Raw genomic sequence first — 16,348 nt, 5'->3', positions numbered from 1 at the left:
AATTATAATTTAGTTAATTTTTATGTTTTTTTTTTAATATTAACAATGTGAAATGTATTATTAAATGCTTTAATGCTTGTCATGAATATATATGTATCTACATTACCAATCAACAATTTAATTTATATGGTTTAGCTAGTGTTATCTAAAACTAACATGTTTTATAATTCATTTTATAATAATAATATATATATATATTTTTATGAATTGAGTACTCTTAAAAATAAAATTCATCATCCTAGAAATCATATTTATTCGAAATTTACATTTTTTTTGAAATTAATTAATTATGTAATAAGTTTTTAATTACATGAAAATAGTAAGATGTTTTATCATATATACTCTCTCTCTATATATATTTAATAATATTAAAAAAATAAACTAACTTAAATTTATTTAAAATGAAAAGATTGAATTTTTGAATGTATAATTTTTAAATATATGATATAAAATTTAATAGTTAATTTTTTTGTTTATCAAATGGTTTGAGTTTATTAGAAATTATATTGGGTTTGATTTGTGGTTTGAGAAACTACGATCCAAAGGCATCCAAGTCGTCAAAATCACTTGGGGATTACACTCTAGCCATACTAGCTCTTAATATCACTTGATTTTTGCCAACAAAATTTCACACAAATAACCTTCACATTACAAAGTTACTTAACAATACACCCATCACTATATATTCTATATATTCTACACAATGTGCCCCATAAACTATAAAATTTAATCTTCAAATATTTAATAAATATAAATTTAAAACCTATTTTACATATAACTAACTCACATATTGAAATATATATATATATATATATATATATAACAATATGGCTATTGATTTTTATCAAGCGAGTCTTCTAGATATGAAGTTATTACTGCCATCCAAAGTTGCAGTAAGTCGCTGGATGACCATCGGACTGGGTACTCTTCCATTGCGCCACGATGGAATTCAATTTTTAGGTAGGTTCATTCGAAGGGAGATATTTGGGTTCTCATAATCTTGTTTTCCGTTTATAAAAATTCAAAACAATTAATCAAATGTTTAATTTGTATCTTTCACATCATATCAAAGATATTCATTACGCCCATCAAACCCTCTTCTAGCTCTAGGCTCTAGCCATGTCCATGGCTTTACAGGCCACAACACAGGCAGCCCTGTCTGTAAAGTCACCTCCTTGGCTTTGCAATTGCGATGGCAGCCAATACCAGAAAGTCCATGTCCTTAATTATTCTCGAATCAGTCAATTTAAACTCCGCTTGAACCATGTCTCGTCCCAGAAGCAGAAGCTCACCAGGAGGAGGAGAATGGGGGTGACGGCGGAAGCCGCTGGTCGCAGTGATTTCCAGGAAATGGCGTTCAGGGTAGGGGAAGAGGCGCGAAAAAAAGCAGGCGAAGCTGCAAAATCAATCTCAGACGCTGCCAAATCAGTGGCGAATGCTGCCAAGGAGCGAATTGACGGATTTCAGAGTGGCCGAGATGAGGATGATCTTAACCGCAGGTTTCGTAAAGCCATTGAAGCAGCCAATGCATGGTTGGGGAGTCTGGCTTACGAGACAAGAAAGACAGCCGAGAGGTGGAATCGCCAGTTTAGGGTTTCAGAGAAGGTTGATGAAGCGGCGGAGTCACTTAGGGAGCAGCTTAAGAGAATCGATCGTGAGTTCGGTATCGCTCAGAAGAGCCGCGCGCTGTCTATAGATTTTCGCATGAATTGGCCCCGGGTATGTATTTGTGCACGCTTTTCATATTATTAATTCCAAAATCTTGTCGGAGAATAAATTGCGAGTGCATTTTTGCTTGGTAAGTTTCGATTCTTGCTGGAGGATAGAAATCTGATCAAGTTTTAATTTTCGCGCGTAGAAAGTTTGGAACAATTTATATCAAACTGATCAACGATTCTTCCCATTTGCACAGCCATCTCTCGAGGAATCATTTTTTAATTCTATTTTTTCGTTAGTTGAAGACTGAAATCATACTTCTCATATCTTGTGCAAAATAAAAGAGACGTCACAAACTGTGTAAAAATTGATTTATCAGAAAATAAGAACCAGAAAATTTCAGGAATGCATGTTTTTTTTGTATATATTTATATGTACTAAAGATATATGAATCAGAGCAGGTAAAATATTGGTTTAATAGCATAATTCCGAATTTATGAGAAATGTTTCATCAGTGACACAAATTGAATACAAAATGTAATTGAGTCTGAGCTTGAAAATTATTCATTTGGTACATTTCAATCTAATTTAACCTTTAATGCCGACGTTTAGTTACTTTAGTCTGACATGACCTTACAATTTAACAAGGTTCGAGATATTGGCATGTCCATAAAATCTTTAAACATGTTGGCTGCAATTCGCACTTATGCTGTAAGGAAGCAGAATTAGCCAAGGAAATAATGAAATCCCTTTCTGTTACAGTAACCTGGTTGCTTCAAGTACATTGGTCATATGACCTTGCTCTGCTTTGGTATTGGGATTGGTGGTTATCTGAAATTACCTTATGCAAATAGGACTGTTATCAGGTTCCAGAGTCTTAGATTCATCCTTACGCAATTCAAGACTCACAATATGCACACAGGAGAGTGAAAGTTTCAGTAGAATTCATTAAACATAAAGTATGAGAATACTTTACATAGTCAATTCTCAGTGAGGGAGAGTTTAAGTTATGCAACCTCTCCAACACCGAATTACTAACCTATGACGTAATTAATATCAATTCATTAACTGAGCTTTATTATTCCTTGCTCGCAGCAAGGAATATAGTATTCAATATATGCTAAAATATGAGCAAATTGATCGACAAACCATGCACAACCTAAAGTTTTGAATTTATATACCAAATTTTTATTGTTGTTTATTTTTCTTATTTTGTAAATTTCCAAAGGCATATGAAAAGGCAAAGGCTTGCAGGCTGTAGAGACATATTTTACTTGGAAATAGAAATCACTCAAGACAAAACTATCCTTAATGAGCATCCTCTCTAGTGGTCACCATTGTTGCTTCACAATGCAAACTTTTGGCTGAGACCTTATACTATTTACTATTTAGAATAAGCATTAGCGATGTCTTTCACTTATTTCACTCTAAGATCAATGGCTGGATACCATAGCTGGATTTAAAGGTCAAGCTTCGTTTGGATAACCTCGCTAGGTTAATTGTAGAGTGTATCAAGGAGCTGGATTTCATTATTAAGCTTGGCCTATAGACATCTATAGCTTAGTGAAGAAACTGAAGATGGATCTGAAAAAGGACCTTTTGATAAATTGTTTTGCAAAAGCTTGTATCCGATGTCGGGTTAAATAAAGTTGTAGAGACTCAAATTGAACAAAGAAACTTGGTTCTTCAAGCTTCTCAATTTGTGGAAATCTTTAGTCAATCCAAGGAAGATTTCTTTCCCTGGTCTAGGCCAAAGACTCATGCACTTGGGGGTGGCCCAATCGAAATGCTTCAAATGTGGGAGAAATGAAACTTTGAAACACTTGTTTTGTTTCTTTGAGTTTGTTCAAGTCATTCAAGATTGAATATTTGAGTTTTCTAACCAATTCCTCCATGTTTTCATACTTTGGAAAGTTACCCTCTTATGAGACAACTTTGTTGGGTTGTTGTGTTTAATATAGCTTGACAACTCATTATAATATAAATCAGTGTTGCATGATCCGTTCCTCTCTCCCCCTTCCCTCATTTCACTCCCAGGTCCTAGAACCGTTCTCTAAGTGGGAGGCTTAGGGAATGCCTTTGGGAGCACGCTCTAGACCTTTTGGGCATGCTTCATATCAATTTGGGAGCATAGTTCTCCTAGAGCCAAGAAGCGTGCTCCCAAGGCGTTTCCTGGACACTCTATAGGTGCTTCTTGGACACTTCCTAATGGTAATTCTTAAATTCTTTCCTTTTTGTCCTTTTATTTAAATTTTTAACATTGCCGTTAATTACGTCAGGATGTTTGAGTGGTTCCAACCTACGGCACAAGGTCTGTCAAACTTAAACCTTGAGGTTTAAATTTTGGTGAACCTTAATTTCTTTTTGAGGTTTGGCGAACCTCATCGAACCTGATAACACTGACCATGTCCATAGATCAAAACTCACAACCTCATGTAACAACTCAAGCTTGTAATCTATCCTTGCAATTTCCATGTTTGTGATAATATTTTTTTTTATGTTTATAGATGTTCATTTTTTACTATTTTATCCTATATTTCATTTTAAAGTTGATATATATCTATATATATGTGTGTGTAGATAGATAGATAGATAGAAAATGTATATAGACGAACCTAATGGTGAAACTCATCAAAAAGTTTGAACTCAAACCAAATCTAATCATTGTCAAACCTAAACCATGTGACTTAGGTTCCAACTGTTAGTTTTTGCAGCATCAGATGTGTTCTAGCCATGAAATTTGGTGGAGAGGCTAGAATACATGAGATCTCCAAAACCCATAAATCGTTTTTGAAAATTCCAACTAAAGATGACTTAATTAGATTATTAACCTATTTTTTTAATGTTTTCTAAGTCTAAACTTAGGAAAACCGGTTAAATTAATTAGAATTAATTAAGTAAAGGTGAGAATTCTCTAGAAACTTGCACAGATCGATCTAGAAATGATCTGAGCCATCCATTAAGATTTAATCTTGGGCATTGGAGTCCCAACAAGAAGATATAAGAAGGGATCGATGTAGTGATGGAGAAAACACCAGAGTCACTTCGAGAATTCGATTTTCCAGAGTAGCAGCAGTCAGTTGCTAGAGAATTCGAGCTTCAGTGAGGAAGCAGAGGCAGTGAGGGGCAAAGACAGTGATCCAGAGGAAGTTTTCCAGATCTGGATAGGCAACAACAAGGAGGTCGAGTTATTCTTAGTGAGGCAGCGCACACAATAGAGGGAAAATTTCTCTCTTGGAACTTTGAGTCTTAAAAGTTTGATTTTTCTAGGCAGATGGGCAATAGCAGCTAGCAGATCTGTGCATTGCAGAAGGGAGTGTGTATCGTAGAGAAACAACCAAGCAGAGGGAAAGAGGGAGTTTTCGACTTGATTAGAGATGGCCACAATGGGGCTTACAGATCAAGATAGGTTGGATGGAGCTTCCAACTACGTCATCTGGAAGGCTAGAATGTCCTTCCTTCTAGATGAATATGGCCTGAAAGCCTACATAGATAATGCGGTGGTAGTTCCCCAACATGTATATCAACTCAAGGAATACAGGAAGGAGATGGCAAGGGCAAAGTGGTTGATCTTGGATGGAGTCTGAGATCATATAGTCTCACATATAGTGGCCAAGGGAACGACCAAAGAGATGTGGGATGTTCTTTCCACGCTATACCAGGGTACTTTTGAGTAGCGAAAGATATTCCTAGAAGAAAAGTTGAGATGCATCAGGATGCAAAAGGGGGAAGGCATAGATCCCTTTCTCATCAGGATTCAAGAGGTCCGAGACTAGCTTGCAACTGTTGGGGCAACACCTCAACCTTCAGAGCTAGTACGGTTGACACTAAACAGTGTCTCGGAGGATTGGCAAGTCTTCGTCCAAAGTATATTGGGTAGAGATACACTACCAGGATGGGACAAAATGTGGGTTGACTTTACAACATAGGAGTTGAGGCGAGCTCTAGTAAAGAGCACCATCAGCGGTAGCTGCAGTAAGACCGTGAAGAGTTAGAAGGAAGAGGAGAATGTGGTCCTTGCATTGAAGGGTCCCAGTCAGGGGTAGGGGGAGCAGAAGAAGAAGAAGAAAGACTTGTCAAAGGTCAAGTGCTTCAGGTGTGGCGAGTTTGGCCACTACAGTACTCAATGTCCTCTCAGGAAGAAGGAGAAGCAGGACCAACAGGCAGCATCAGCCGAGATCGACAAGTTGTACTCCGGGTTGGAGGAAGACTTTACGATGATGGCAACCATACCTCCAGGAGTGAGGTGTGGTGACTTGGAGTTGTAGCCCCAGAGAGATACAGAGATTGGACAGGGTCCTTGAGGAAGTCCACCTCATGGATCATTGCCTAGCTACGGGGGCCCATAGTATTCAGTAGCAGGATGGATCAATGGCAATTGATGCAGTCAGTATTAGAGTGACAGTTGCAGCCTAGTAACAGTCATATACTGAGGAGCGCAGTGTAGTGTTAACAACAGAACTGGTGGTTCAGTGTAGAGTTAGCAATAACGCAGATTCTTCTGTGACAGTGTAGAGGCTTGTAGCAGTCAGGACTTAAGAGACAGATGCTTCATTTTGAACACAGATGATTCAGTATTTTGGATGCTTCTTAGTTGCAACAACAACAAATGAGAGGGGGTTGCAGTGTTGGCAGTGTTAGCAACATCACATATGCAACATCAGAGTTGCGTAGTAGTTGGTGGGCAGCAACAACCATACATCGGTAGCGTGATAGAGGGTGATATAGAGACAGGGTGTTGGTGGCAAGATGTGTAGCGCTAGAGAGAACAAAATCCTCGCTAAGAGGGAGTGTTAGTTTTTGTAGCTATGGATGTGTTCTAGCCATGAAAATTGGTAGAGAGGCTAGAATACATGAGATCTCCAAAACCCAAAAATCGTTTATGGAAATTCCAACTAGAGATGACTTAATTAGATTATTAACCTGTTTTTTTAATGTTTCCAAAGTCTAAACTTAGGAAAACTGGTTAATTAATCATGATTAATTTAGTCAAGGTGAAAATTCTCTAGAAACTCACATGGATTGATCCAGAAATGATTTGAGCCATCGATTAAGATTTAATCTTGGCCGTTGGAGTCCCAACAAGAAGATATAAGAAGGGATTGATGTGGTGATGGAGAAAACACCAAAGTCACTTGGAGAATTCGATTTTCTAGAGTGTAGTTGCAGTCAGTTACCGGAGAGTTCGAGCTTCAGTGAGGAAGCAAAGATAGTGAGGGTCAAAGACAATGATCCAAAGGAAGTTTTCCAAATCCAGTGAGGCGACAACAAGGAGGTTGAGTTATTCCCAGTGAGGCAGCTTAGAGGACTACGCTGTTGCTTTAGAAAAGCAATTCAATTTGGCTGGAGAAAAAATCGATTCTGCTTCCAGAGGCCGGGAATATCTTCTAGAGGGCCGGAGAATCAATTTCCTCAGCAAAGATAAGCATAACAACTTCATCAGAGGCAGTTCCAGGCTTAGACGTCCAAGGGTTTGCGCAAGAACTGCGCAGAGGTTGATGCAGAGGGTCTAGGAGAACGAGTTTTCTGAAGGAAAGTTGTGTCGAGGTTGCTTGTGGAAGAAGGGAAATTCCCTTAAATAATTTTGGCCGGATTTTCTTGTTGTTTGGATTACTAGTTTGGCATCCATAGATTGTACTCAAAATTTCACTGCTACATAATAATTAAAACCCTCACTGCTGCACCGGTTTTCCCAAGTTGGGTTTTTCAGAGGACATTTGTAAAAAAATAACTGTCATTTTTATGTGTGTGTGCTAGTATTTTCTCAGTTTCGAGTGCTATTATTTCTGCAGTTTCATTTGTGAAGGTTGCAGTGTGATTTATTTGATATTTGCCGTAGCAGATAAATTGTTAAAAATAATTAACAATTAGAAAAAAAATTCCAATTGCTGTAATAGGATTTCAGTTTCGAATTTTTCACATGGTATTAGAGCGTGAGTGATCAACCGAGAAACTCAGAAGCAGAGGGAAGAATTTCACTGCTCAGAGGGATCAACAGGTTGAAATTCTTACAGCCAACGCAGTGCTCAGACAGGCAGGCCGAATTACTGGGGCAGGAATTTGATTTTTAGTTGTAGGGTTGTAGAAAAGTTGAGTTGCCCGGGATAGTGATTCTAGCAGTCAGAGGAAGCGGCCGCAATTGAGTTTTCCGCTAAGAAGATTCCTTGGTTGGTCGCAAAGGGTTTTGCAGTAGCAGAACGAGTGTTGGGTGGAAGAGAAAAGCACACACAACAAAGGGAAATTTCTGTTAGGGAACTTCGAGTTTCAGAAGTTTGATTTTTCCAAGAAGATTGGCAGTAGCAGATCGGTGCATTCCAGAAAGTAGTGCGTATAGTAGAGCAGCAACCAAGCAGAGGGAAAGAGGGAGTTTTGACTTGATCAGAGATGGCCACAACGAGGCTTACAGATCAGGATAGGCTGGATGGAGCTTCCAACTACGTCATCTGGAAGGCTAGGATGTCCTTCTAGATGAATATGGCCTGAAAGCCTACATAGATAATGTGGTGGCAGTTCCCCAGGATGTAGATCAGCTCAACGAATACAAGAAGGAGATGGCAAGGGCGAAGTGGTTGATCTTGGATGGAGTTTGAGATCATATAGTCTCACATATAACGGCCAAGGGAACAATCAAAGAGATGTGGGATTCTCTCTCCACGCTATACCAAGGTACTTCCGAGCAACAAAAGATGTTCTTGGAAGAAAAGTTGAATCAAAATGGGGGAGGCATAAATCCCTTCCTCACCAGGATTCAAGAGGTGCCAAACCAACTTGTAGCTGTTGGGGCAACACCTCAACCTTTAGAGCTAGTACAGTTGGCACTAAATAGTGTCTCAGAGGATTGGCAAGTCTTCATCCAAAGTATATTGGGCAGAGATACCTACTAGGATGGGACAAAATGTGGGCTGACTTAAAACAGAGGAGTTGAGGCGAGCTCTAGTAAAGAGCACCATTAGCGGTAGCAAGACTGTGAAGAGTGAGAAGGAAGAGGAGAATGTGGCCCTTGCATCGAAGGGTCCCAGTCAGGGGCAGGTGAGCAAAAGAAGAAGAAGAAAGACCTATCAAAGGTCAAGTGCTTCAGGTATGGCGAGTTTGGCCACTATAGTACCCAATGTCCTCTCAGGAAGAAGGACAAGCGGGAGAAGTAGGACCAACATACAACATTAGCCAAGATCAACGAGTTGTCCTCCAAGCTGGAGGAAGACTTCGCGATGATGGCAGCCATACCTCCAAGAGCGAGGTGGGGTGACTTGGAGTTGTAGCCCCAAAGAGCTAAAGAGATTGGGCAGGGTCCTTGAGGAAGTCCACCTCATGGATCATTACCTAGCTACGGGGGTCCACATTATTTAGTAGCAGGATGGATCAGTGGCAGTTGATGTAGTCAGTACTAAAGTGACAATTGCAAACTAGTAGCAGTCAAAAGCTGAGGAGCGTAGTGCAGTGTTGACAACAAAGTAGGTTGCTCAGTGTAGAGTTAGCAATAATGCAGATTCTTCAGTGACAATGCAAAGGCTGATAACAGTCAGGAGGCAAGAGACAGATGCATCATACTAAACACAAATGATTCAATATTTTGGCTGCTTCTCAGTTGCAGTAGTTGTAGTTGCAACAACAATAGATGAGAGGGAGTTGCAGTGCAGATGCACTGTTGGTAGTAGTATGGTAGTGTCAGTAGCAGCACAGATGCAACGTTAGAGTTGCGTAGTAGTTGGCGGGCAGCAACAGTCAAACATCAGCAGTGTGATAGGAGGTGATACAGAGACAAGGTGTTGTGGCAGGATGTGCAACATTAGAGAGAATATGATCCTCGCTAAAAGGGAGTGTTAGATTTTGTAGTGTCGAATGTGTTCTAGCCATGAAATTTGGTGGAGAGGCTAGAATACATGAGATATCCAAAACCAATAAATCGTTTCTGGAAGTTCCACCTAGAGATGACTTAATTAGATAATTAAACCTATATTTTTAATGTTTCTAAAATTTAAACTTAGGAAAACTGGTTAATTAATCAGAATTAATTAAGTCAAGGTGAGAATTCTCTAGAAACTCACATGGATCGATCCAAAAATGATCTGAGCCATCGATTAAGATTTAATCTTGGCAGTTGGAATCCCAATAGGAAGATATAATAAGGGATCGATGTGGTGATGTAGAAAACACCAGAGTCACTTGGAGAATTCGATTTTCGTAGCAGCAGTTAGTTGTCGAAGAGTTCGAGCTTCAGTGAGGAATCAAAGACAGTGAGGGACAAAGACAATGATCTAGAGGAAGTTTTTCAGATCTGGAGAGGTAGTAGCAAGGAGGCCGAGTTATTCCCAATGAGGCAACACATAAGACTTCGCAGTTGCTTCAGAAAAGCAATTCAATTTGGTTGGAGGAAAAATCGATTCAACTTCCAGAGGGCCAAAGAATTAGTTTCCTCAGCAGAGACAAGCATAACGGCTTCATTAGAGGCAGTTCTGGGCTTAGACGTCCAAGGGTCTGCACAAGCATTGCATAGAGGGTCCAAGAAGATGATTTTTCTGAAGGAAACTTGTGTTGGGGTTGCTTGTGGAAGAAGGGAAATTCCCTTAAATAATTTTGGCTAATTTTACTTGCTGTTTGGATTGCCAGTTGGGCATCCATAAATTGTACTCAGAATTCACTGCTGCATAATAATTAAAACCTTCACCGCTGCACCCGTTTTCCCAAGTTGGGTTTTTTCCGGGAACATTTTTCCAAAATAACGGTGTCATTTTTATGTGTGTGTGCTAGTATTTTCTCAGTTTCTAGCGCTATTATTTTCGCAGTTTTATTTATGCAGGTTGTAGTGTGATTTATTTGATATTTGCCGTAGCAGATAAATTGTTAAAAATAATTAACTAGAAAATTAAATTCCAATTGCTGCAATAGGATTTCAGTTTTGAAATTTTCACACCAACCTCATCAAACTTCATATGGAGAAAACATAATTTCATATCCCATTCAAACTTTAGCAGATTTAACAGTTTTCAAGATTTCAAGATCAATGGGATTGGAACATTTCATTGGATTCTATTACCTATGAAGGTATGTGTTGGCATTTAATCAACAACACCAAGCCCTATATGTACCGCAATGTTGGTTGTGTTGTTTGTTGAACTCCGTTGTTATGGATTTAGCAAAAATTACCCTTCACTCAAACCAAAATCATTAATCACACATGGTGAGCTTTTTCTGCCATATTTAAAGGCTCGGATTAGGTAGTTTCATCAAAATTGGGATGGTATCAACTGATGTCTCTAAAGGATCAATGTAGATGAAAAGGTAAGACAAGAGGAAATGAATGAAGGATGAGTATCTCAATATAAGTGATGGTGGAACATTGCTTTTCAGGTAGTGGTGTAACATGCATGGCATTGCTACCCAACATTTGCAACATTTGGCAACATGGGTGCTTTCACAATTGGTGAACACTTCTTCTGTAAAGAGGTGTTTAGCAACTAGCTCAATTTATTGCTTTGGACCTTTCAATCTTCATATTTCGATGTGTAGATGATCTATTTTGTAAACATAACTATTAGGTCATGTTATTGTTGATAGATGCTAGATAACCCATTTCATTCCATAAGTCAATGGTCTACTTTTTGTTATGTGGCTTAAAAATTTGTATGCTTGTTTGTAATTATAGATTCTAGATTCTAGATGGTTGATCCTTGAACGATTAATCACTAATATATGTATGCCATTTCTATCTTCATTGATGTGCAAATATGCATGCTTTCATATATTTGCAACTAAGTTGGCATTCTAAATATTTTTTTTGAATATAAATGCAACACACACACATTGATAAACGCTCCTGGGGCGCGTCCCTTCCAAGGATTTTTGGAAAATGATGCTCTTGCTCTAAAAAATGTTTTTGCTCCATGCAACCTTGATAGAAATCCTCTTCTTTATTTAGAAAAAGAATAAATGAGGCATTGTTAAAGAAAGGTTAACATAATGATTGTTTTACATGATATGATGACTTGTTGATTTGCACAATCTCACTTGTAGATCACATTTAAGTCCGAAAGGTAGACATGGATGTGGTACACTTGTGCCAATTGCTTTTTTTTTTTCGTTTTGTTTTGGTTCCCTGCACTATGAGCAGGGAAATTCCTGCCAATTCCATGTTCACTTGACCTCCTCTTGTTGGTCATATATGAAGGGAGGCTTTGTTGCCATGTTGGTTGAATTGTTCATGAACAAAGAGAAAATGTGCCATAGCTAGCCTCCCTCAACTCCTCCTTAAGGGAATGAGTACTTTTAACTTGCCTTAGGTACATTAAAGACCAAAAAGAATCTTGATCAAGATTAGGGTGATATGGGTTGGAGCCCATTATAATTGACCTAGATCTTGTGATGGATGGATGGGGGTTGCTCCTAAAGGACAAAGACAACCTTCTTCCCAATGCAAGAATGATTCCTCAACTGTCTAGTTTAACACTAATATTGTGTGAGTTGGTTGGGCCAAGGCTTGCTCATTTTTGGATGTGCTTGCATATTGAACTTACAAAGCAAATATTGTATTTTGAGATAGGCTAGCATGGGTGCTACTAGCTTGTGGTTGTTGCATTTGCAATTAATTGTTTTGTATTAAATGTCGTGTGCACATACTTTGCTTATTTTAGTAGTCAAAGAAAGCATTTTATTGAAAAAGAAAAAATGTGTCTATACAAAAGCTACATTAAAAAGTAATATGCCTAAGGTGAAATAAGTTAAATGGTGTGACTTGTATTGTTGAAAGAAGGGTTATGAAGAAAAACTTTGAACATCTATGAATCCTTGTGGGTGTAGTGCTATTCTCTTCTATCTGAGCATCAAGTTATGTTACATAATCAAATGACCTCGTTGTTGAGTTTTCTTGTGTGTTTGGGTTAGGGGAGTGAGATTGTGAAGGGGTCTACTGTTGAAATTCTAGTAGAGGAATGACTAGAATAGGTTTTTCAAATTTAATAGCTACTTCTATTTATAGTATTTCTTTATTCTTCCATCAACAAGTGATATACATGAAAAACTTCAACCAATGATTCTTCAATAAGAGCAGTAAATAGAGATCACAGTAGACAATAAACAGTAGATAAAAGCAAGAGACAAGAGACACCAAGATTAGGCTCACAGCTACGGCAAAACCCACTCTGGGGAAAACACAAAAAATTCTTTGCTTATGAGAGAGAGATTCTGTCCATTAATAGTACATCAAATATTCCAACAAATCCAAAGTGATCAACAACAAAGTACCTATCAAAGTCTTGATCAACAATGAGAGAGATGTCACTTTTGGCCAATAGACTGATCTACACAAGGAGGCTGAAACTAGGCCTAAGGTCATTGCAACAGACGGAAGTCTTCCCTGTAATACCCAACGAACTTGGGAGAAGAAATGTCAAGGAAAGTCTCGGTCAACTTTAGAGATATGTTATAAGAGAGAGCAAGCTTGATTTTGCACTTTTCAACCCAAATAGAAATGTCAAAATAGAGGTAACAAATGATCCCTTGTCACTGTAGCACGAGCCCTTTGAAATGATCCAAACCTATTAATTTTAGCTAACAATGGTATGTTCTATGCTTAGCACAATTTACTTTAATGTTCCTTAGCAGCCCAACAACAATTTCCAATAGCAATCACAATAATCACATTGACAGTAAAAGTAGACATAACATAAAACAAACTGCAGAAGTCAAGCCAAGACAAGAGGACACCAGATTTGGCGGATGCTAGGGAAAATCACCAATGCGTGGAAAACCCTTTGATCAATTCTTATTATTAAATCAAAAGTTTAGCAGAGAGCGAGAGTACAAAAGTCAAATTGACTTTTCCAATACAAAGTCAAAACAACCTTGTAAAATTTTTGCAGTCTACTGCAATAAAACTTTAGGCCTAACCATAAAGTCAACGCTGGTCAAAACAACAACAAAACTTCCTCAAAGCAGCTTGGTCTTCCTTGGTCAAACTCAGCTTGATCAGTTGGTCAAATTTAGCCCAAAACAACTCGGTCAAACTCGGTTAAAGGAGAGAAAAAATTGTTGTAATTTTTTGCGGTCAAACAATAGTCAACCCTGAAGTCAATGTAGGTCAAACAAACTAGAAATTCTTGGTTTTTCTTCCCAACAATGCGCCCTGAGAAAATTGAAATTTTGACCCAAAAACCTAAGTCAAACTCTGTATAAAACACCTCAGTCAACACTGGTCAAACCTATCTCTCAAGTCTGAAATTCGGCCTGTAATTCTGCCCATAAAATCTGTCCTCCTAGCTGCATGTGTGTGAGAGAGAGAGGCTTCCCAATAGATGTACTAACCAATCTGATGAAGAGAGAGAGAAGAATGTATGAGTGATGAATTTCCAAATAAGGTGTGAGGTCTCTTGTATTTATACAATTTGTTGTGGGTGAAGAGACACATCCATTGGGCTTCTTGAGTCTACGTAATGATGAAGCCGATCTAATCAATTTGCACGAGTGGGCATAAATTCAAAATCATACTTCTGCTTGACTGAATGAGATGATCTTTATATCAATCTTGGACCTCTCGAAAAGAGGAATGTAATGCAATCATCATCTCCATCAAATGAGCTGTCCCAAGGTGGAATTTGGTCCTAGTTGCCAATTTTAACACTCCTTAACTAGGGAGAATTCCACTTGCCAATCCATCTCTTGTCATCATGACATCTTGTCGTCATGTACCATCTCTGTCATCTCATCTCTGCTCTGCTGAACCATGAAGTAATAATGAAGAAGAATCGATCGAGAGTGAGTCACAAGACCTTACCACTCTCCATTGACAAAAGTCAGTCCAGAGGTAGAACCTCAAATGATCCCAAATCAAGTTGTTGAACACCATGCATCTTAGACATAGGGAGTACGACAGTACACGATGTGTCCATTGGTAGTGCTATGGTCCCTATCCACGTTTCCCAACTCATTGGCCAGATGAGAGGTACTTCCCATGAGTCCCGGACTACATGGGTAGGATGTGTGCTAGCCTCTAGGCCATCAGCAGGGGTAGGATGTGTGCTAGCCTCTAGGCCATTAGCAGGAGAAGGTGAACCACTCATCTTGCTCATATGCCAGAGGAGAAAGTGAACCACTCATCCTATGCACATGCCAATTGTAGGGGAAGGTGGAACACTCACCCTTCACACGTCACTATGGGGTATCACAGGGGAAGGTGGAACACTCACCCTTCACACGTCACTATGGGGTATCACAGGGGAAGGTGAACCACTCACCCTATACATAGCGCACCAAATAGGGGAAGGTGAAGCACTCACCCTATGGTCACTTATAGTTCCAAGAAGTACCCCAAGTCCCCTAGGAGCTCCCAAAGCTCAATGTCCAACTCAAGCGGGACCCTCATGGGAGGGTCTTTCCACGACTCCAAGTCTCTCTCGGAAGGTTAAGAATTTGACCTTCCCCAAAGGCTTCGTGAGGATATCTGCGACCTGCTCATCAGTCTTGATGTGTTGGAGCTTTATTGCTCCTCGTTGTACCATATCCTGGATAAAGTGGTACCTAATATCAATGTGCTTGGAGCGGTCGTGGAACACAAGGTTCTCTGAAAGGCGAATCCCACTTTGGTTGTCGCAAAAGATCACGGGGGTATCCAACACGTTCTTAGATAGCTCACTGAAGACCTTCCTCAACCAAACAACTTCACAATAGGCCATACTAGTTGCAATGTATTCGGCCTCAGCGGTGCTTAGTGCAACCGATTTCTGCTTCCTGCTCATCCAAGAAATTGAAGCAAACCCTAATGAGAAGCAACATCCAGACGTGCTCTTATGATCCACCACACTGCCAGCCCAGTCAACATCTGTATATCCATGCAGCCTTAAATTCCCGATAGTGTATCTCAATCCATAATAGATTGTGCCCTAGAGATATCTCAAGAGATTCTTCGACCATAAATTGACTAAATGTGTTCACAATGAAGTATATGTTAGGACGAGAGTTTACCAAGAACGTTAGGGCCCCCACAAGTTGTCTAGATTTGGAAGGGTTTGGCAATTCGGGCCCAACAACACTTTCACATAGCTTCTTGAAGTTGAGTTCCGTCGAAGTAGACACGGACTTGCAACCCACCATGCCGCATCTCTCAAGCAACTTCACAATGTATTTTCCTTGAGAAAGGAAAATCTCACTTGGCTTTTGCCAAATCTCTAGGCCTAGAAAGCAGTGCATCAGTCCTAGGTCCTTCATCTCGAACTCGGAAGCCATCTCTCTCTTGCATTGATAAATGAGAGGGTCGGTACCTAACAGAAAGAGATCATCCACCTAAAGGATCAGAATGAGAGGCCTGCCATTCTCAACCTTGAAATATAGGCTAGGGTTAGCATCGCTCCTGTAAATCCCAACTTCATAAGATAACTATCAATCCTCTCATACCAAGCCATGGGGGCTTGCTTCAACCCATAGAGGCTTTCTTCAACCTGCATACGAGTGTCCTTCAATCCTGTACTTCAAACCACTTAGGTTGTTCCAAGTATACTTCCTCCTTAAGCGAGCCAAACATACATTTGGTGTAGGCTCCATCCTTGAGAGGCAACAAGAGCTATAATCGAACAAATAGTGGTATATCAGGCAATTGGTGCAAATTTCTCATCATAGTCCACCCCTTCCTTTTGAGAGAAGCCTCGAGCAACGAACCTGGCCTTGTATTTTTCAACACTCCCATCAACTCCATGTTTGATTTTGT

At 39.4% G+C, this 16,348-nt stretch overlaps 1 protein-coding gene across 1 annotated transcript in view; it reads left to right on the top strand.

Moving 5' to 3' along the window:
* The first annotated feature begins 884 nt into the window (after positions 1–884).
* Positions 885–16,348, top strand: part of LOC149222653 (replicase polyprotein 1ab protein) — a 60,083-nt gene continuing 44,619 nt past the window's right edge. Inside the window, exon 1 of the mRNA XM_089385541.1 lies at positions 885–1,719. Coding sequence (XP_089241667.1) covers positions 1,120–1,719 — 600 coding nt within the window. The 5' untranslated portion in view covers positions 885–1,119. The remainder of the gene's footprint in view (positions 1,720–16,348) is intronic.

The sequence above is a fragment of the Pinus tabuliformis genome, chromosome Q (assembly GCF_031772625.1).
Source record: "Pinus tabuliformis cultivar Carrire ecotype Pingquan chromosome Q, CPIR1, whole genome shotgun sequence".
Lineage (NCBI taxonomy): Eukaryota > Viridiplantae > Streptophyta > Pinopsida > Pinales > Pinaceae > Pinus > Pinus tabuliformis.
Note: the sequence above shows the minus strand (reverse complement) of the source record. Positions and strands in the feature narration are given on the sequence as shown.